Source organism: Amblyomma maculatum, chromosome 2 (genome assembly GCF_055883805.1).
Source record: "Amblyomma maculatum isolate TAMU_Amacu chromosome 2, ASM5588380v1, whole genome shotgun sequence".
Lineage (NCBI taxonomy): Eukaryota > Metazoa > Arthropoda > Arachnida > Ixodida > Ixodidae > Amblyomma > Amblyomma maculatum.
In genome coordinates this window covers 202,571,503-202,592,401 of record NC_139345.1, presented here as the reverse complement: position 1 = coordinate 202,592,401, position 20,899 = coordinate 202,571,503, and the positions used below count along the sequence as shown (strand labels likewise).

General features: G+C 45.3%; 1 protein-coding gene across 1 annotated transcript in view; it reads left to right on the top strand.

The window, feature by feature from the left end:
• The window catches only part of LOC146201088 (tachykinin-like peptides receptor 86C), a 334,303-nt gene extending 314,371 nt beyond the window's left edge, over positions 1-19,932 (top strand). Inside the window, exons 4-5 of the mRNA XM_084592487.1 lie at positions 5,230-5,426; positions 18,791-19,932. Coding sequence (XP_084448613.1) covers positions 5,230-5,426; positions 18,791-19,019 — 426 coding nt within the window. The 3' untranslated portion in view covers positions 19,020-19,932. The remainder of the gene's footprint in view (positions 1-5,229; positions 5,427-18,790) is intronic.
• The last annotated feature ends 967 nt before the right edge of the window (positions 19,933-20,899 follow it).

Sequence of the window (20,899 nt, the reverse complement as noted above, 5' to 3'; positions counted from 1 at the left end):
GGAGCAGGGCACGGTATGTTGCGCTGGACTGAAATGCACTCACTTTCTGTTAGATGTCTCAATATTTGGCCACCACACGTAACTTCTCGCCAACTCCTTCGTCCTGATGCAGGGTGCCCTTGGTGCAGCTCCTCAAGCATGAACGACTGGAAGCGCTCAGGAGTGACGATACGAGTTCCCAGCACCCGGCATCCTTACTGCAAAGACAACTCCAAACGTCTGTAGAAAAATGGCTTCAGTTCGTCATTCGGAGCGCGATGCGGCCAGCCGCTCAAAACTTACTGCATGACTGCTCTAAGGTCACGACTTGTCTCGCGTGCTGCGTTACGGCAATTTACTGGAAGCGAGTCAAAACGCAGAATGTAGAATTTATCTTCCGGTGCTTCATCATCATTTCCCCGCGATGGCAGTCGCGAAAGGCATAGTCTGCGTTTATGCTGACGACTTGTACTTGAGCATGTAGTTGTAGGCAGATAACACAACTGCCCAACGCTGCAATCTCGCTGCATCTATCGTAAGAATGCCTGTTTTGGGACCGAGAATAGTGTGCAATGGCTTATGATCGCTTACGAGTATGAAGGCACGGCCATAAAGGTAGTAGTGAAACTTTTTCACACCGAACATTAGGGCGAGTGCCTCTCTCCATTTGGCTGTAGCCAGCCTCTGCCTTAGTCGATGTTCTCGATGTGTATGCAGTTGGCTTGCACCTACCATTTTATAGGACGTGAGAGAGCCCGGCTCCAACGCCGTATGCTGATGCGTCGCAAGACAGCTGTAGTGGCAATCCGGGCTCGTAGTGGGTAAGCACGGGTGGCATGGACAGCAACTTCTTAACTTCAAAGATGGCGTCCTCACATTCCCTGCTCCACACCCTGCGTAAAACACTGTTGAGCAGTGCGATTACACTAGATAGGTTCAGAATGAACTTTCCATAGTATTTAACTAGGCCAAGCAGGGACCGCAGGTGACGCTTGTCATTTGGCCTCGGTTCCTTTGAAATGCTGCCACTTAATCAGCTGGACGCACACCATCAGAGCTTACAATGTGACCAAGGTACTGACGCTGGTCCCTAAAGAAGTGACATTTAGCCGTCTTCACCTTAACGCCCCATTCAGACAAGCGGTTCAGAACAGCTTCGAGGTTACGCAGGTGCTCTCCATCAGTATTTCCCGTTACAAGGATGTCATCAATGTAACATGCAACCCCTTCGAGTGCTTTGAGCATGTTATCCATTATCTTTTGAAAGATTGCAGGAGCTGATGCAATGCCAAAGGGTAGGTGGTTGACGACGTACAACCCTTTGAGTGTATTTAGCGTCAACTATTCTTTCGACCGTTCGTCCATTTCTACCTGCTGGTATGCTCGGTTGAGGTCAAGTTTCGAGAACTTCTTTCCTCCCGCAAGGATAGCAAAAAAGCTCGTGTGCTCTTAGAGGCGGATAATGATCAGTGTCTAGAACTAGATTCAGAGTGACGTTGTAGTGACCGGCACAACCGGCGTAGCAAACTTACTACTGGCCACTGGTGAGATAGCGCCAAGCTTTTCTAGCTTCACAAGTTCCTGTTCTACCGCCGGATGTATACGCCCGGCAGCATACGCATTATAATGCGAACGGCACCGTCCTTGCCTTTACAAATCTAGGCTCTTAGTTTTCTTTGAAATAAAGAGCAGCTTTCTCACCATTTATATCGCACAAGTCATCGCTGAACAGTTGCGTGTACTTTCGTAGCAGGGCCTGAAGTTTCTTCGACGATGACTCAACGGTCGCACAAAGCAAACTCCTAATGGCGTTCAGCTCCAAGATGCGGCTCCAGTCAAGCCGAACCTTTTATAGCCACTCCTGTCCCAGAAATGAGTGTCCGTCTTGTGGCACCATGTAGAGCGATAGACGCTTCTTTTGGCCGCTCGTTTCCATGTTGACTTCAAGCACTTGATTATTTCAAGGCTTGATTACTTCACCCGAGTAGTACGTGCATAGTCTAGGACTGGTTCGTTGCGGGTGCAGATCTGGAAAAAGCCTCGTGCAGTGGTAGTGTGAAATTATCGAGACAGCAGCTCCGGTGTCCAGCTCCATCTGTAAAGGTACACTGTTAACTTTGACTGTCACCATAAAAGGCGCTGCACATGTGTTTAGAGTGACGTCATTCGGAGCAAGTTTAATTTGCCTGTTGAATGGGCTAACTGTGAGTGTTTTCACACGTCGCGGACGACTTTTGCAAACTCGCTGAATGGGTCCCTTCTTTTGGCACTTGTAAGAAGTTGCTTGCGAATGTCGACAAGATGCAGCTCCGTGCTTGGCCGAGCCGCATCGATAACATTGTACTGACTTTGCTTGGGAAGTTGACCTACAGCTAGGCATTTTAAGTATATCAGCATTCATTTCGTACACTGCGCGCACTTCTGTCGCATTTCCCACTGCTGCTTCAAAGGACAAGGCACGCTCGACAGCTTTTTGGAAAGTCAGGGCATTATCTTCGGCAAATAAATGCCGTTAAATGTCGACGCGCTGAAACCCGGAGACAAATCGGTCGCGCAGTGACTAATCCAAAAACTCGACGAAATCGCATGTCTGAGCAAGGCATCTTATCTCAGCCACGAACTCCGATATGGTTTTAGTTTCTTTTTGTGACCGGCGGTGAAATTTTGCTCTTTCGCCAATGACTGACGGCTTCGGAGACAAGCGATTGCGAAGTAGCGTTATGAGCGTTGCATAGGGCTTAGACGAGGGCTTATCCGGAATAGTCAGTGAGTTGAGAAGTGCGTAAGTTTTCGGCCCGATCAAACTCAGGAGCACGTCTACTTTTACGTCTTCCGGAACATTGTTAGCACGCGAATATGCCTAAAATCGCTCTTCATACGAAAGCCAATCACTCGTAGAACCATCGAAATGCTCAACTTGCCCTAAAGTAGTCATGGCGAAGGCGCTCCCGCTGTTGGGGATGCTGCAGTTCTTACTCTTGTGTCGAAAGTCTTCAGTGGGCGTAACACCAGCGCAGATTCGCCTTCCTTGTCACCATTATGTCGTGTTTTAGGCAAGACAACGGAGGCAGCATAGCTCACTTGTGTTGTATGCCATATTTTGTTCGTATGCGTGGTTTTCCCAGCGTTTCTTTCCGTAGGCTGTACCGACTTGGTGTCCTAGGCCCGGCATTTTCGTCAAGCTTATTTTTGATTAACTGTGTAAGCATGTAATAGATGCTTGACTAGATTTAAGGACTTCATGTATTAGAAAGAGAGATGCGGTACGTACATCTTGAAGTCTTCCTCTATAGCTTTCAAACAATCCTGAGATGTTTTTTTTTTTGTTTTTTTGCATTATGGTTAATTGGGTATAGTTCTTTTTACTCGTAGTACACCATACTAGACTACAATACGAGATTCTGGTGTAGAATGACGTGTAATATAACGTTTAGTTCAACCAGAGAGGTATTAATTTTGTTAGCCTGTTTAGGCATCCGACTATTTTACTTAATTCAGAACATAATTTATCTGCATGTGGGTTCCACGATAAATCGCTATCAAACCACACACCTAAAAATTTATGTCAGTTTGTTCTATTCTGGTAATATTGAATAATATATTAGTGAATGTATCAACCTGTTTATTAACTGGGGAAAAATTTTTATTTTTGGTTTCGCATATATTTAGCTTTAACCTATTTACATGCAGCAAGGCCGATAATTTCTTCAAATATTCATTTACTGTGCATTCTAGGTCTCCAAGCGAGATGTAGAGGCAAAAAGGACATTAGCATCATATACGTACAGACTTAGGCGAGGGGAGTCCGGTATATCAGACAAGTCATTTATGTAGAGATTAAATAATATTGGTCCAAGTATAGATCCTTGCGGGAAACCTCTGATGACTTTTAGTTTTGGCGATATATCACTGTTTAATTTTACGTACTGAGAAGATTACCTCTTCCAATTCTGAGGTTGTCGCCTGCCACTTAGCTGCTCAACAAATAGATGAGCGTAAGAAGGCGAAGAGAGCAGCAGAGACGCCCGAACAGAGAGAGGAACGGCTAGTCAAACGGAGATGTCAGACTGCCGACCGTAATAGACGGCGCATAGCCGACGAAATTGAAGATGGAAGGTGTCAGTCAGCGGGAACCAACAGAAGAGGATTTGAAGGCCCGTCGTGCGACTGATCACACCATTTGAGTTTCTGAAAGTGCATCTTCAACCCAGACATTTTATACAGACTTGGTGAACAATCCGTTCGGACACATGTGTAGTGTGTGCGAGAGTCTTTGCGGTGATCTGTGGTTAATCACAGAGTGATCACAACAAGCTCAGCCAGGGAAACGTACAGCCTTGGTCAAAAGTCTTAGAGCCAAAGGATTTTTGTCTCAGCAGCAAAATGAAGCAGTCACGACGCCATTATAGACTAAAGGCCAGTTAAATGCTTTGAGACTGTTTCTTGCTGTGATAAGAAATCATTTCGTAGCATTTGATATGCCCTTTGAACTTTAATGATGGCCTGACGGCTTCATTTTGCGGCTTAGATCAAAATACTTAAGCCTTAGGACGTTTGACCAAGACTGTACCTCTGGCCATACATATCCTGCAGCATAGCCAAGCTAAACCACTGCCAAATGTTTTCTTCCAAAATTTATCGGTTGGACTGCTCACCATGGTCGTTACTCAGTGGAGCTGTACAAGGCCGTTGATTGTTCACAAACTTGGCGTGGGCGGCGATGCAGAAGTAGTTCTTGCGACCAATCGAAATTAGTCTTCTTCGAAGGAACAAGCAAGCATATGGCCAGATGCATAGAAATAATTAAAAAGGGAAGGGATCTAACCTGCCGTTGTGTAAATAAAATGCTGCGCGAAAATTGAACGTAATTATTTACTTCCCCTTGCGCCTGAAACAACTTCTAACAGAGAAATAACGATGGATAACTGGCAGTTTATTGAGCTGACACCGCGCAAGATTAATATTTAGCTTTCATGGCAGTGCGCCGCATTGCTAGCCAGTATCAGTTGCCCAATGGCAGAAAGATTATTTTCTCTATTTAATTTATAGCTGTCTGCTAATTACATCTAAGTGCCGCCATGTTTCTACTTTTGCTGTGATTATCACATTAGTTGCTAAGAGAATAAGCTAAATGGTACTCAGTGTGTCATTTCCGTGTCGTTTGTGAGGAACGTGTCGCCATTTCGAAATCCACGCTCGTTTAGTTCGGGAATCGGGCCCTTAAATCAGCTTCGCGTGTTTTTGGTGCAGGTTGTGCGCATGCTGTTCACCGTGGTGCTGCTGTTCACCGTCTGCTGGCTGCCTTACCACGCTTACTTCCTCTACGTGTTCCATCACCCGAGCGTGGTGCACTCCGACGATGTTCAACACGTGTACCTGGCCATGTACTGGCTCGCCATGTCGCACGCCATGTACAACCCCATCGTCTACTACTTCATGAACCACAGGTACGCTCCTTCTGGCATCGCCCAACGCGTTGCATTCTTGCTGGTTCTTTATAGCAGACAGTTGAAAAAATCACACATCTAGGCCCCCACTCCTTTAAAACTGACTGGGTCGACAACCAGTATAGTTCTTTAACGCATCATCCTGACTTCGAAATTTTATGGAACGATATATGTACTGAATATCTCTGCAAGAGTTGAGACTACTTGACTGAAAGGTGCACTATCAAATTCAGAGTTTAGTATTAGGCAACATATATTTGTTCCACTGTGTGTGAGAAAACGACGCTGATAATCTTTTCTTCGTTGATATTGTGCTCTGGAGACGTTTGACTGCGGAGCTACACCTAAATCGCGTTTCCTTGCTTCCATCCAAATACGCCCGCGATCAGAAAACTAGTGCCAAGAAGACGCCTGCGCTTTTGACGGCTCGCCGGGAAGGGTGATAAATTAAATGCTTGGCTGTTATTTATTTATTGATACCTCAAGGGCCCCGATATGGGACTTTACTTGAGGGGGTTAGACGTTAAGCTTGATGGCTTGGCAACATTAAAACAGAAAATGCTGAGATGGGTGATTATACGAGGTCTAGAGGATAGTTCACACCCTTCTGATTTTTTTCACATAGTTCATAACCCATTCATAAGCTCTTAACGATGAAGTCTATAGGAAGTCGTAGACAAACCGTATGGACCAGTGAATGGAGTAATATATATATATATATATATATATATATATATATATATATATATATATATATATATATATATATATATATATATATATATATATATATAGACTGAGAGAGAGTTTAAAGGAGCTGACAGTCTACGATAGATTTCGAAAGCACCATTTTAAACACTGGAAGACTAGCATCCCATATGGACAAGGCGTCTGCCTTAAACGGATACGTTCTGACGAGCACGATTTCAAGCGTAACTGTACAAACCTCCTTAATACCATAATTGAAAGAAAATGCCCAGAGCGAATAATAGATGATGCGGTAGAACGCGCAGGCCTTCTTGACCGCGAGCCACACCTGAAAGCAGGAAAGCAATCATCTTGCCAATCACAAAACAACCTGGTACTAACTCACTCAGCATCGGTCCCAAACGTCCCGGCAATTTTGAAAAACACCATAGAATTTTAATGCAAAGCGAAGCACATTTTGTACCAAGCCCCCCGTGTTGTCTACCGCCGTTGTAAAACCTCGGCGACATTCCAACTTTATCAAAAACAAGACACACTGAACCAATTGGTTGCCATCCATGCAACAGATCACGTTGCAAAGTTTGCTCACACATGACGACATCAGTAATAGCTTCCAGCACATCATCGTACTTTAACTTGAAAATTTGTGCTAACTGCTCATGCGATACTAATAATGTAATCTACATGCTTGAATGTTCAGTCTGTAAAATTCAGTATATAGGCCAAACAGAAACGCCGTTCAGATACCGTTTCAATACTCACAAAGCTCATTGCAATACACTGCCTGACATTCCTATCTCTAAAGATGTAAATATTACTAAGCACCCTTTTGAAAAAAATGCGAGTAACATTACTAACATCCGGCTTCAAGACCCACCATGAACGCGAAGTTCGCGAATCATTCCTGATACACAGTTTAACACTTTCTTGCGGTCTAAGTGAAAATGGTGTGAAGCTAATCTGTATCTCGTCATAACAGCATTCCTTCGCACTATCTTTTTTGCTTGTTTATTGTACTGCCTCTCGCCCAGCCACATCGCAAAATACCATCATATCACCTAGCACAACACACGACGCCGGGTATAATCTAGACTGGTCTTCATCATTGTCCTAATTTCCAAAGAAGAGGATTGTGTTTCGTCTCGTTGATGAACTTGAGCACGCGACCAATCTTTTTCGCAATGTCTCGTTGGACATCGACTCTGTATAATGCTGTAATCACACCTGACTCTGCTGACCGACACTTATCATTTCTGTCGATTCATATTTTATTTTATTTATTTATTTATTTATTTATTTATTTATTTATTTATTTATTTATTTATTTATTTATTTATTTATTTATTTATTTATTTATTTATTTATTTATTTATTTATTTATTTATTTATTTATTTATTTATTTATTTAGTGCATACTGCAGACCCTTTTCAGGGCCCAAGCAGGACAGGCATATATTGTTAAAAAACTCAAAAGATATAGAACACAATCAAACTAAATATGCATATATAAATGAGCAGAGAAGTGTTGCGAAACTATGACAATGCCATAACATGGTTCCAATCGAATATTGTCCGCGGAAAAACGAATATTTAAAAAAGTCAATCTTCGCAAAATACAGCGTCAATGAGTGAATGTGATGATGCCGTGTGGATAGAGGGGATATGCACGGCGAAGGATCTAAGGCTAACCTATGGTTAAGTAAAGAATAAAGAAACTCAAGGCAATATTTTCCTCTTCGTGTTTCAAGTGATTCAATATTGTTAGCCGCCATGAGCTCAGTAGGGGACTCGGCGATTTTAAATTTCGAGTAGATAAACCTAACAGCTTATCTTTGAACGCTTTCTAATTTATAGATGTTAAGTTTAGTAAATGGGTCCCATACAACCGAAGCATACTCAAGCTTTGGCCTGATGTAAGCGTTATACGTCTGCAGTGTTACGTGAGAAGGAGAATTTCTTAGTTTATGCCTCAGAAAACATAGCCTTTAAATGCAGAGGAGCATATGTTAGCTATACGTGAGTTCCAGGAAAGATTTCTTGTTATTGTTACACCTAAATATTTGTAGCTATTAATCTGCTTTAGTGTTGATGATCCGAGGGTATACACGTGGTTACTCGGGTTCTTTTTATGTGTTATTTGCATTGAAACAGTTTTTTTTTTTTTTCAGTGTTAAGAACCATTGAAAACTCACTGCACCAATCAAGAGCATTTTCAAGGCACCGGTCAGGTTCATTCTGATTGTTAGTACACGTCATTTGACGAAATACGACACAATCATCAGCAAACAAGCGAATATGCGTTCCTGGAGCAACCACATTAACAATATCATTGATATAAATCTGAAAAAGCAAAGACCCCAAGACGCTTCCTTGGGGCACCCCGGAGGTGACTGGGAGACAACTGTAGCTGCACCCATCGACTGAAACAAATTGCACTCTATTGGTGAGGTAATCTACAGTGTATGATATTCAAATATCTGGAGAGAGAGAGAGAAAACTTCATTGTCGGGAGTAGTCTTAGTGGAAGAGCCAAGTGGCCGTTAGCTTGCGGTGACTTCTTCAGCGCGGTTTACGGCGCCCAATTGTATATCGGGGCTCGCGTTACGCAGCGCTACCTCCCAGGATTCAGGTGAGGGAGCTTCTATGAGAGCCTTGGGAGGCGGGTCCTCTGAGCAATCCTAGGGGATATGATTAAGGTGGGCTTTCTCTCCGCACTTAGTGCATGATGAGCGTATGCTGTCCGGAAATATGTGTGAGTAAACCGCAGGGTTGGGGAAGGAGTTCGTTAGAATAATGTTTTTTTAGTTTTTGAATGCGTTTATCAGTATTGACCATTCATATCCAGTGTTTTAGCAAAAGTACGTACTATTGTAACTAATTGTGTTATTGTAGAACAGCCCTTTCTAAACACAGGCTGAAAGTCGCTTAATACAGAGTGTTATTCAAGAAATTTGTTAACATGCTTAGCAATAATGTGTTCGAGCATTTTACAGCATGCGGAAGTTAAAGAAATAGGGCGGTAAATTTGCAATAATGCCTAGTCGCCTTTTTTTAAGATTGAAACAACTCAAGCATTATTCCATTCAGCCGGACGTTTTGATGACAGCTGAGATTTTTTAAACAACACAAAAAGAAACTTCGCAATTATTTCGGCATAGCGTCGCAAAAATACATTAGGTAAATTATCAGGACCGGAAAAAGATTTAGCCTTCAATTCTAAAAGCAAAGCAAATACACCAGGAAAGCTAACAGAGTCCACCTCCGATACAGGAAAATATGATGCGCTTTGTACACGTTGTATACTTGCTTCAGAGAATACGCTGTGAAAAAAAAAAAGAATTAAAATTGCGTGCAATGTCAATCGGATCAGTCAGTGTATCTCCCTCCACTGTTATTTTTGAGATATGACTCTTGCGATCACTCTGGACGTTCCAAAATTTACTTGGGACATTTTTAACAAAACTAGGTAACGTTGCCTTAAAGTACAAGTCATTTGACTCACGAACCGCACGTTCAAGATTATTTTTAAGCGTTTCAATTTGACTTAACTGGCGGTTATTTTTTTTTTAGATCTTTCTAGTTTTCACTTCAATTGAATAATCTTCCGCGTCATCCAAGGTGTGCATTTGTGAACGTTTTTCCATTTATTAGGACCGAAGTTATTTAGACATTCTGATATTGTACACCGCGGCAATCCGCCAACGAAAATGTTTATTCCAACGCGCACGTGTACTTATAAAAGCTTTTTTTTTTTCTGTACCGCATAACTCTGCAGAAAGCCAGTCCCTGGCCGAAACGTAAGAATAATTTAAGTCGTTTTTCTACAGTGTGTCAACTCATTTACGTTTATGTATATATACATACAGAGAGCGTGTACAATATGTTAGAATTTACTGTCTTTTTTTTTTAAGCAAAATGCCGTACGCTAATGTCGTTTTTGAACGTTGATAATGCGGCCAGGCGGACACAAATTGGGGCAATAATTGTCCTTGTAAACTCAGTAAGTAACTAAAAATTAATAATTACCTTTTTATTGACTGAAGTTAGCGTGCATATTTATATTGAGAACTTGGAGGCAAACGCTGTTTAGGGCTATTCCATTTTGTAGAATTTTAGCAACGCACCTGTGTCCTGAGATGTGCACGTCTGAAATTTCGTACCAGTCCGTCTAAATACGCATGCGAGACGGCGGCTGTGGGCGTGAAGTCCCTCCCACGTGTGACGCAGCTGTTGCGCACGGCACTTTTCCATGCAATGGTGTTGCAGCGAGCAGCGACGCGGATCATTTTTCGTTCTTGGTCAGCCTTTCTTTAATAGAGAGCTTTAGTTTAGCGTTAGCGTAAATAGCGGTGCTAACGGAATTAAAGCAAGCCTGCCGCAGAAGACTCACCCTCAGAGAGAGTTTTAGTATAGCGTTTACAAAATGGTACACAAACTATCTTGCATGATGTATCAGCGGTGAAGGATATAGGGGGTATTCACATGACGTCACAGCTGACGTCAGTATGCAGCTGACATCTTTGCGTCCTGTTTTGACTAGTACTAGTACGGGGCGGCGGTTAGGTTAGCTGTTCGTGCGCGTCCGTTTGCTCTGTCGCTCTGCCTCATGCCAGCACCGTTGTTATGAAAACTCAGTCGGTATCATGAGTGACAGTTCGATTTATCTGCAAAGTGGGCGAGATACGGACGGAGACCTGTACGAAACAAAACTTTGGTACCAACCCGTGTGCAGTCGATATGCGTAACAGCACGGTAAGCGTCGGCCTGTGCCCACGCATAAATATGTGCGACATTCTTGAATTCCTTGTCCTACAGACGAGCTTCATCACAAGAAACCAACCGCAAGACTACTGACCACTCGAAGAACGCAACTACGTTACAAGCGGCTGGGTTAAGAGCCGCGGTTGAAGCAGACGAACTCGCTCTTTGTGCAATTACGTGCGTGCCGTCCAACGTTTATACCAACTAAAACGCTAAGTTTTTGTAGCTGATATTCTGCATATAAATCGCGTTTAGTAGCCAGTATCTTTTATACAAAACTTGTTTGGTGTACTTGCCTCAATCGATCAAAAGAAGTCGGATGTTTGCATCGTCTGTGGCGGTAAGGAAGCAAAAGAAACCGCTGCCATATGCCACAGCGATGACACCGGTAGCGCCACCTCGTTGCCTTGCGGGCTCGAAATAACTTTCTGCAACAAAACTCTTGAAATAAAGCGCAGTTTTGGCCAAGCTAAACTTGATTTGTTATTAGATATAAATTTGTTTATAAAGTTCTTCAAACCTTCTGCAAAACAACTCTGCCCGCCTGCGTTCCTTCCCCGAATCTGCATGCGGTCTGCTTTGATTAGCAGCCGACACAGACGATGCGAACATCCGACTTCTTTTGCTCGAATGAGGCAAGTACGGCAACACAAAGTTTAGCGAGTCCTCTTTGAAGGATTTTATTGCAACAAAACACGACGATTAGGTGTTGGCGGCGCGCTGAATGCATGTGCATGACTGCAAGCGATACATTGCCGCACTGCTCTTTTACCGGGAATGTGTCTTCTGAGTGCGTGAAGAACAGTCGTGCACAGATAGTGACAAGTGCTGGCTGCTAGGGCACATCCGGAAGATTCCAGTCCAGCCCATTTTGACATGCATTTCTCACATTCCATTATAATTGTGCGGTTGTGCCGTGCCAGCCATACGTGGCATCGCATCTCGGGGAAGTGTCTCGTTCGGGTGGAGTTGTTCGTGTGTACTTCCGGAACCTTAAAATGCCAAGGTCTTTCGCGCAGCTCTTCAGCTTCCGTTGTTTACACTGTGCACGCGTCTATTACAGTCTACGATAGCTCAATAAATAACATATAGCTGCGGATGCCACTGCTTGTAGAACCGCACGACAGCACTTGATACGTACGTTCGCCCTGTTCGTTCCGTGAACACAAAAATGACCGACTGCGCCTCAATTACCCACAATGCACAGCGCAAGCGCGTCAGTGAATACCCCCTATATTCGAGGTGCCTGCCAGTGCCGCCTGGCAAGGAAAGTGTTCACTGAAATAAAGCAAGGCGTAGGTTGGGAGCCGAGACAATCTGACTTTGAATTCGGAAGCAAAGCGAAACGTTTAGAAGCAGACGAACGTCTGTGGCGCGATGGAAGCAGACGAACCTGGAAGGGCACGACGTCTGCTTTGAAAGAAAACATGCGAAACGTTTAGAAGCAGACGAACGTTTGGTTCTACAGGCGCCACAGACGTTCTTATGCTTCTAAATGTTTCGCATGTCTGCTTCCAAAGAACAGACGGCGTGCCCTTCCAGTGCGGCGCTTGAAATCTGAATTGCACATTCTTCAGGCGTTTTTCAACTGTACCGTCGAGCGTCTTGAATGATTCACGATATCTGTCGAAGTTGACATATGGGTGGAGTACGAAGAACTGTATCTAGGAGCGCATGCTCGCGAGCTCGCTCGCCTTGACTTGTTTGAAGCCGACCGTTTGGAAATCTCCCTGCAAAGCAGATGTGGGCTTACTATATGCCGCTGCCACTCAACGAATGGTCAACTGGATATATCTGCTGTGGACTCTGCGCTGTTCAGATATTCTTTCTGATTCAAAAAGAGAATTTTTGAGCAACTTTACAACTGGCTCTCTGTGCCAGACACTTTCACCAGCGCCAAAGGCTTAGGGTCCCTGGCCGTCAGGCGCTTTTTATTGCGCTAAGATGGCTTGCGTATCCCAGAAGCTAGTGCAATTTGGAACCTATCTTCAGTCTGCATTCATCAGTGATGTCCAGCGTCACGACTATCAGCTACATTATTAGTAGTTTTCTGCATCTTTTTAACGATGCCAACAATCACAGCTGGCTCACAGAAGCAATAATCACAGTTGGCTGACGGAGGAATTCGCAGCAGGAGTTCGCAGAGTTATTCACACAAGTAATGATTTTTTTTATACTGTCGTCTACACTTGGATCAGAGCTAATACCACGTGAAAACCAGCCATGCGCGGTCCACGATTGTTGAACAGCAGCTGTTCAAATGCTCGAAACAGATTGAGATTCCGTACTTCTCGCAGCAGTGCGAAGTCATGAGCAGTTAAACTTACAGGCATATTTCTGTTACACCGTGCTCCGACTCTGGCGCTGGACATTTTGACTATGACGGTTCTCGTCTGCTCTCTTCGGCTCTGAGGACTGATGGACGTATGCATGTCCCTTCCAAGTGAGGCTTTTAACATTTAAAAGATGCATTGCAAACAACAAAGCCATCTCAATACTTTGTCGTAAATTACAATTATATAGTATCCAAAATTGGTAGAAAAATTTAGTAACCGCCCAGACGAGGCTGGAAACCAAATCGCTGTGTTCAGAGCGGTTGCATCGTTGTAGGCGACCTCATTAGGCCTAGGAGCATCAGATTCCAGGCCGAATTTTAACAACAAAGCTTATTTACACCCTGGACATCGGCGTCAAAGCAAGATTAGTGAAAGCGAAAAACGACAGTACCAGTATTCGCCCATAAACGTGCCAACCGGAACTGCAACGACTCCTTGCTCGCCTGAAGCGGACGGCTGCTCGATCCAAGGACGCCATCATATTTTCACGCTAACTGCTCAAAAGACGCGCGCAAACTTCTCAAAATTGTGTGCATGCGCTAGCGCTATTTTGCTGTTAACGTTCAGCGCATGCTAATTTCCGATCCGTTATTTCGCTAATCACGCAATCGCCGCATAATCCCGCTGAACTAAATCTCTAATGATGAATAAGAGGGCACAACCGGAACGTAGAAACTGAGAATACAACAGGACAAGCGCTTGACCTGTTGTATAATTATCTGTGTCTACGTTCTGTTTGTGCCCTCCTATTCATCATGAACAGCTTTCCACTAGTGTCGTGACGCTGGGACTAGGTCGACCCGGCCTTCACTTGGTAGCGTGCAGAGACTACGGGTTGATGAAGGACTGAATCTTCGAATTTGGTAAAATATATACAAGAAGGTTTAATGGCACTTTGAGAAAACTTATTTAGATGAAAAAAGGGTATATCAGCAAAATGGCAAGCTTTAAGAGTTCATAGCGAGGAGCGTCTGGAAGAGCCGTTTACCCAGGGCTCAGAGCGTCATTTCGTGCTCTGCAACGTCCTTAAATCCCCTATGTCCAGCCGCTCTCTGAAGATGCTGACCAATCAGTTCCAGGGCACGCCCCTCAGATATCGGAAACCAATCGAACACATAACTGCATGATGGTCTGATGCACTGACTGGTCCAGTATTGTTTCATCGAGCATGGTCACTTGTTGTCGGGTAGAGCTTGGGAACGGCGAGCAGGTACATTTCGATTCTTCTGAAAAGATCCGCTATGTTAGTTCCGGCAAGTAGATCTTCTCAGAAACCCGAGTTTACGTGCGCGCCACGAATACTGCTCCCAGCATTGTCCCTTTCCGGCAATTGCAACTCTTTCCTGCATTCACAAGAAATCCTCTAATGACCGTAATCCTCATGCTCCTCTTTTCTCCTGTACGCCAGCGGACGTGTCACTCCGATCGTCTCCTTTGGACAATAGGCATTCCTCACTTGACAATAGCGCCTCTCTACGGGAAGGGTGAATAGTTGAACAAAAGCACATCCGGCTATTTCTCACAGGGCGACGTTTCTTTGTATTTTTCTTTACGTTCCCTTGACAGGGCCAACTTGGCAGTTGTAGGGTCACGACAAAGCAAAGCATGCTCACACAAAAAGATTCATGTGAACACGCTCACTTAGAGCCCTTGCACAAACAGCACATATCAATACCATGCCCACAGGCGCACAATAGTGCGCGCAAGCGCGGACCATGCACGGTCACAACACTAGCCAAACTTTCCATTCGGCGTTTCTTCCTTGGCGCGCGATAGTGATGAATCACTGTGCTGGCACGAGCGATGACTTTCCAACTTAGCAACTAGGCATCGTGCCGCCGTTTAAACATGCATGCGATAAAATGGGCCATGCGATGGTGTTTTTTCCCGATAGAGCGCTAGTGCAAGCCGCGCAGTCAGGCAGCGATGAAATCCCTTTTACCGGTTCGAACTAATTTCGCATTCATGTTAGCCAAGCGCGCAGCGCCAAACGAAGGCGACCACTGTTAGACAGCACTGTGGCAGCGGGGGAATTCGGCGCTCCCGTCTGATTTGACGACCCTTCAGTCTCCATCTCAGGTACTGCAGGAACATTAAAAAACCAGTGTGAGGTGATGTATCTATTTATTTGGTATAGGGAGCTTGCATGAAGCGAGGCATGCTGGTTTATCCGCCATGATGATGTCGCTGGCAGCAGACGGCAGGCAGCGCAGCCATGCTGAATTGAGCAAATGCCTTGTCGTTTTCGACGGTCCACCGAACAAATACACGGCTTTTTGTGCGCTGCCCTTCATCATCATCATCATCATCATCATCAGCCTGACTATATCCACTGCAGGGCGAAGGCCTCTCCCATATTTCTCCACTTAACCCGGTTCTGTGATAGCTGCATCCACTTGAACCCTGCGAACTTCTTAACCTCATCCGCCCACCTAACTTTCTGCCGCCCCCTGCTACGCTTTCCTTTCCTTGGAATCCAGTTTGCTACCCTGAGCGACCATCGGTTATCCTCTCTTCGCACTACATGTCCTGCCCATGTCCATTTCTTCTTCTTAATTTCCGCTATAATGTCGGTAACTTGAGTTATTTCTATCACCCACTCTGCATGCTTCCTATCTCTTAATGTTACCCCTACCATTTTTCGTTCCATAGCCCTCTGGGTTGTCCTCAACTTAAGTAGAACCCTCTTGGTTAGCCTCCACGTTTCAGCCCCATAGGTGAGTACAGGTAAGATCCAGCTGTTGTATACTTTCTTCTGGAGCGATACCGGTAAGCTGCTAGTCATAATCTGCGAGTGCTTGCCAAATGCGCTCCATCCCAATCTTATTCTTCTTGTTATTTTCTTTCCATGGTCCGGACCTGCGGTTACTACCCGTCCTAAGTAGACATATTCGCCTACTACTTCCAGTACTTCGCTACCTAATGTAAACTGCTGTTCCTTCCCGAGGCTGTTGAACATTACCTTAGTCTTCTGCATATTGATTTTCAAGCCTACCTTTCTACTTTTCCTGTCTAGGTCATCAATCATTATTTGCAGTTCATCCCCCGAGTTGCTTAGCAAGGCAATGTCATCAGCAAATCGCATATTACTGAGGTATTCTCCATCTACCCTTATCCCTGCGCTGCCCTTACGTGCGTGCAATTTTCGGCAGATTCCTGAGGAGCATATACGCATCGACGCTGTGCCTGAAAAATGGGGCGCTCTACGAAGAAATGGAAATCGTGCGATACGGACTTGTTAAAGCTACGCGAGAAGACGACTGACTGCACTATGCGTCTGGACCTAGCCGCCCGTCGACATCGCCAACATTCATGATTTCCAGTTCTGGCAAGTTGTTTGATACTTCCGCGGATTGGCGTCGATCTTGCGTATCTTGGCCCCTGCGAGCCATTCGCATCGGCGTCGCTAGAGAAATCCCTTGCCTTCTCGCCCTCGTGCAGACGTATTGTTGAAATCGTGAAGAACCCGAAGTCGGCCTGTCCGATCGCGCCAGCATCGTCTGAGTGCACTACGCAACCACGCAGACGAGGCTGTGTGACAGTGGCGTGCAGCGTCGTCTGCTGCCAGCGACAATATCATGGCGGATTACCCAGCATGCATCGCTTCATGCAAGCTTCCTATACCTGCATCGCCTGGACGGCATTCGGTGATGTGCGAAATCGTCTTTTTGTGCGTGTGTTATACGGGACAAATATTTGTATTTTCCCAAAACTGGTAAAAGCGGTGGCAACTTCGGGTTGTGTGTGTGTGTGTGTGTGTGTGTGTGTGTGTGTGTGTGTGTGTGTGTGTGTGTGTGTGTGTGTGTGTGTGTGTGTGTGTGTGTGTGTGTGTGTGTGTGTGTGTGTGTGTGTGTGTGTGTGTGTGTGTGTGTGTGTGTGTGTTTGTGTGTGTGTGTGTGTGTGTGTGTGTGTGTGTGTGTGTGTGTGTGTGTGTGTGTGTGTGTGTGTGTGTGTGTGTGTGTGTGTGTGTGTGTGTGTGTGTGTGTGTGTGTGTGTGTGTGTGTGTGTGTGTGTGTGTGTGTGTGTGTGTGTGTGTGTGTGTGTGTGTGTGTGTGTGTGTGTGTGTGTGTGTGTGTGTGTGTGTGTGTGTGTGTGTGTGTGTGTGTGTGTGTGTGTGTGTGTGTGTGTGTGTGTGTGTGTGTGTGTGTGTGTGTGTGTGTGTGTGTGTGTGTGTGTGTGTGTGTGTGTGTGTGTGTGTGTGTGTGTGTGTGTGTGTGTGTGTGTGTGTGTGTGTGTGTGTGTGTGTGTGTGTGTGTGTGTGTGTGTTCAGAGAGTCACAGTGAGAAACTTGACACATTTCTTTTTTACGTTTGGTCGTAGCACGGTCTTTCTCAGGAATATATTTTCAATGCGCTCAGGCGCCTTCTTAAAGGTTTTACAATGACAGAAACAAGAAGACGTAGGGGCATTTCGCAGCCTCGCTAACACAAAAACGGGGGCGAACACCACAAAGGACCGGATCCGCGCACAAAAAAAAAAAAAAGAAAAGGCAAACGAGCAAACAACAACCAGGGTGTGTGGTCAACAACACAAGAGGGAGACGGGGTGTCTCGATGGGTGTACGCATTTGCGTTGAGTGCAGAGATTTGCGGCGCCTTTGTACTGGTGGGGTACCACTGTTGAAGTAAGTGGGGTACCACTGTTGGGTAAGTCACTGATGAAGGTTACAGAAAGTGATGGTTCCAAGACGCCTCCTTGAGGAACACCGGACGAAACAGACTAGCAATAGATGATTATCAACAAATATTAAGTGCAACTGTCATTCAGAAAAAACTTAACTCATGCAATAACGTCAGAATGAATGTTCAGGCGGATTACTTTGATTGGGGACCCGGCCGAATGCTTTAGAAAAATTGAGAAGCAGCGTGTCGACTTGAATGCCAGCGTCCACTTATAGAAAAGGTCGTCAATGCATCTGGAAAGTTGAGTGCCACCGAGTCTCCTTTTGGAAATCCAAAGTGATATTTGAATATGAGGCCGTGATCATCAAGATATTTGATAGTATTAGTGTAAACAAACTGTTTCATTAGCTTGAGTATCGAGCTTGTTTAGGATATTGGACGATAGTTGAGAGGATTGGAGTTGTCATCACTTTTGAGTACGTGATTACTTTAGCTATGCGCTAATCGCTAGGAATAGATCAAGCCGTTAATGATTGCGAAAAGAGCGATGGCAATACTTGACAGGTACTCTCAGAAGTGTTTTGAGTATCTTGGTGTTAAACCCCAGCAAATCAGAGCTTACCTAACGTTGTTTAGGAGTTATTTAATTCCCTGGTCGTTATTAACGAATAAATCACCCTAAATAACGTTAAACTCTCTTCAACCTCATGGAACGCTAGCATTACTTTGTGGTGTTCTGTTCAGCAAGGATGCTTTTCCTGTTAAGCGTGTGCTTCACTGACAGCGGCGTTTTCTTTTGTATGTATATTCCTTGGACGAATTTGCTCCCTTACAGTGCACCACGTCATTGTACCTTATAATATATTCCTTTTACCATGGATGCCAAAAACAACCGTGTAGTGAACCAACCTCCCTCGCTAATTGTGTTTTTTCCCAGGTTCAAGCGATACTTCCGCCAGTGCCTGTGCTGCTGCTGCGCCCTGCTTCCGGATGCGCCGGCGACCAGGAGCCTGTCCGCCACGGCGCGCTCCAGTCACAACAACGTGAGCAGTCTGCGCGGCGGCCGCGTCGCCCTCCGCGCCAAGTTCCGGCCGGAGGCGGGGGGTGGTCGCGTCGCCCAGAGCGCCGTCCACAGGACGCTGCAATTCGCCGAGGTCAGCGCATGACTGGACGCTGCCACTGCTGATCGCAGTTCCCGACAATCTCCAACAGGGCTCTGTCCAAACAGCAATGGGACAGATAAGCGCCTCGCTGAAGACTGAAACCCCATTTCTCGTTTTTGGGTATATATGCTCACAAAGAATGGGAGTGGTGACGCAGGGTCCAAAATATATCCGCCGAGCTGCAGTGTCCCCAATTAGTTCTTACCACCCCGACGGCCAAGGAAGAGTTGAGTGTTGGACAGCCAACAGCACGTGCTGCTCAGATTTTGGGTTTACGAAAGAGAATAGCAGCGCAAAGGCCGCGAACTTTGAACGTAGCTTCATTCACCAGGAAGTTCTTGTACATTGCATATGTTAGCGATATCTCCTCCACGCTACGGCTACGCCGTTTGCTCAGTCGATAGTTCGTAGTAATACTCTGGCGCTGCTGTCAGTTTTGCAGCAGATATATCTTCGGAACCCTGTTCCATGCCTGTGCGTTTGCCGACAAGATAAAAGAGCCGATTAGTGCCCTGCGAGATTATTCTGGCAATGTAGAGCAAACATGAGGACACTAAGTTCGCACTCCATTTGTCGCAACCACGCTTCGTTATTGCGCCATGCCTTAGCTGTGTGTCAGACGGTAAGAACAGGACGTATTCGGACAAAAAGACTATCACAGAGGCCCTGCATTTCAGATGTGCATTCCGGCATAAGGCTTTGTCGCACCGAAAAACAGTACGCGCAGAAGGCGATTTAATATCGTCCTAGTTTTTGTGCGCGAAAGAAGACCAGATGCTGCGTTTTTCCTCCCCTTTAAACCAGTTTACAGATTAGGTGTAGACGTTCACCATACCCGTTTCAGCCCGGGTCGTGGATAAGATATATTCTTACACCGTTGCTCCGACTCATTTAGCTCATGGTGTGGTTCAGGTGTCCGCAGATAAAGTGTGGCAGGTACTTCACTCCTCCCTCAGCAATCACCACCAAACACTATGGCGCCGCCTACAGACGCGAACCCTCCCATCCCCTTACATTAGGTCCCGTTACCACCCCACTCTCACCGACCCCACCTGCACCCTTTGCAACCACCCCACTGCCACCCTCGCCCATATTCTATTCCAATGCCCGGCGGATCCTCCCCAGCGGGGTCTGGAGCACTTCACCACCTGGGAGGAATGAGAAACCCTGCTACGCTCTAAGGACCCGGTCCGACAAAAGACCGCCACAGACCGAGCTGCCGACGTCATGAACCGTAGGAACATGAACATTTTAGTGTAGTGGGGCCGTGCGGGGGCCCAGGGGCCTGCGCGCCCCGAACTCCTCTGTTAAAATATTTTTTTTTTACTACTACTACTACTACTGGCAGGTACTGCGCCTTACCTTTTCCGCAAACCAATTACTAATGCGAAGTCATTATTAGGGTATGCTGCGTCCGCATAACCTGTCAGCAAAATGGCATGAAAATGTGCCATCGGATGTGACGTTATCACCTGGTGACGTCAGCGCTCATGACCGGGAGCTGTGAGTCAGGGTATAAAGGTGGGATATCGAGTCACAATTCGTGACTTATTATTGAATAATGATAAATAATAATGACAAAAATAAAAATATAAAACCAAAACAAAATAATAATGACAAATAAACAAAATAAAAGTTAAAATTAAGACTTGAAAAGGTAAATAGAAAGAAACGCATTACAAAGAAAATTATGAAAATTACGAAAACGTCGCGGCAGCGTTAAGGCTTTCGGGTTCTCCCAATGCAGTTTCTGCAGTGACCAGCTGAGTTTGTTTGTTTTTTTCGTGTTCGCAGGTCTCACAGTGATTTCTGCCTTGTCTCTCGTTTAGTCATTCTGCATCGCCGAAAAGCAAAGGGCTGGCTCACTCGAGATTGCCAACATC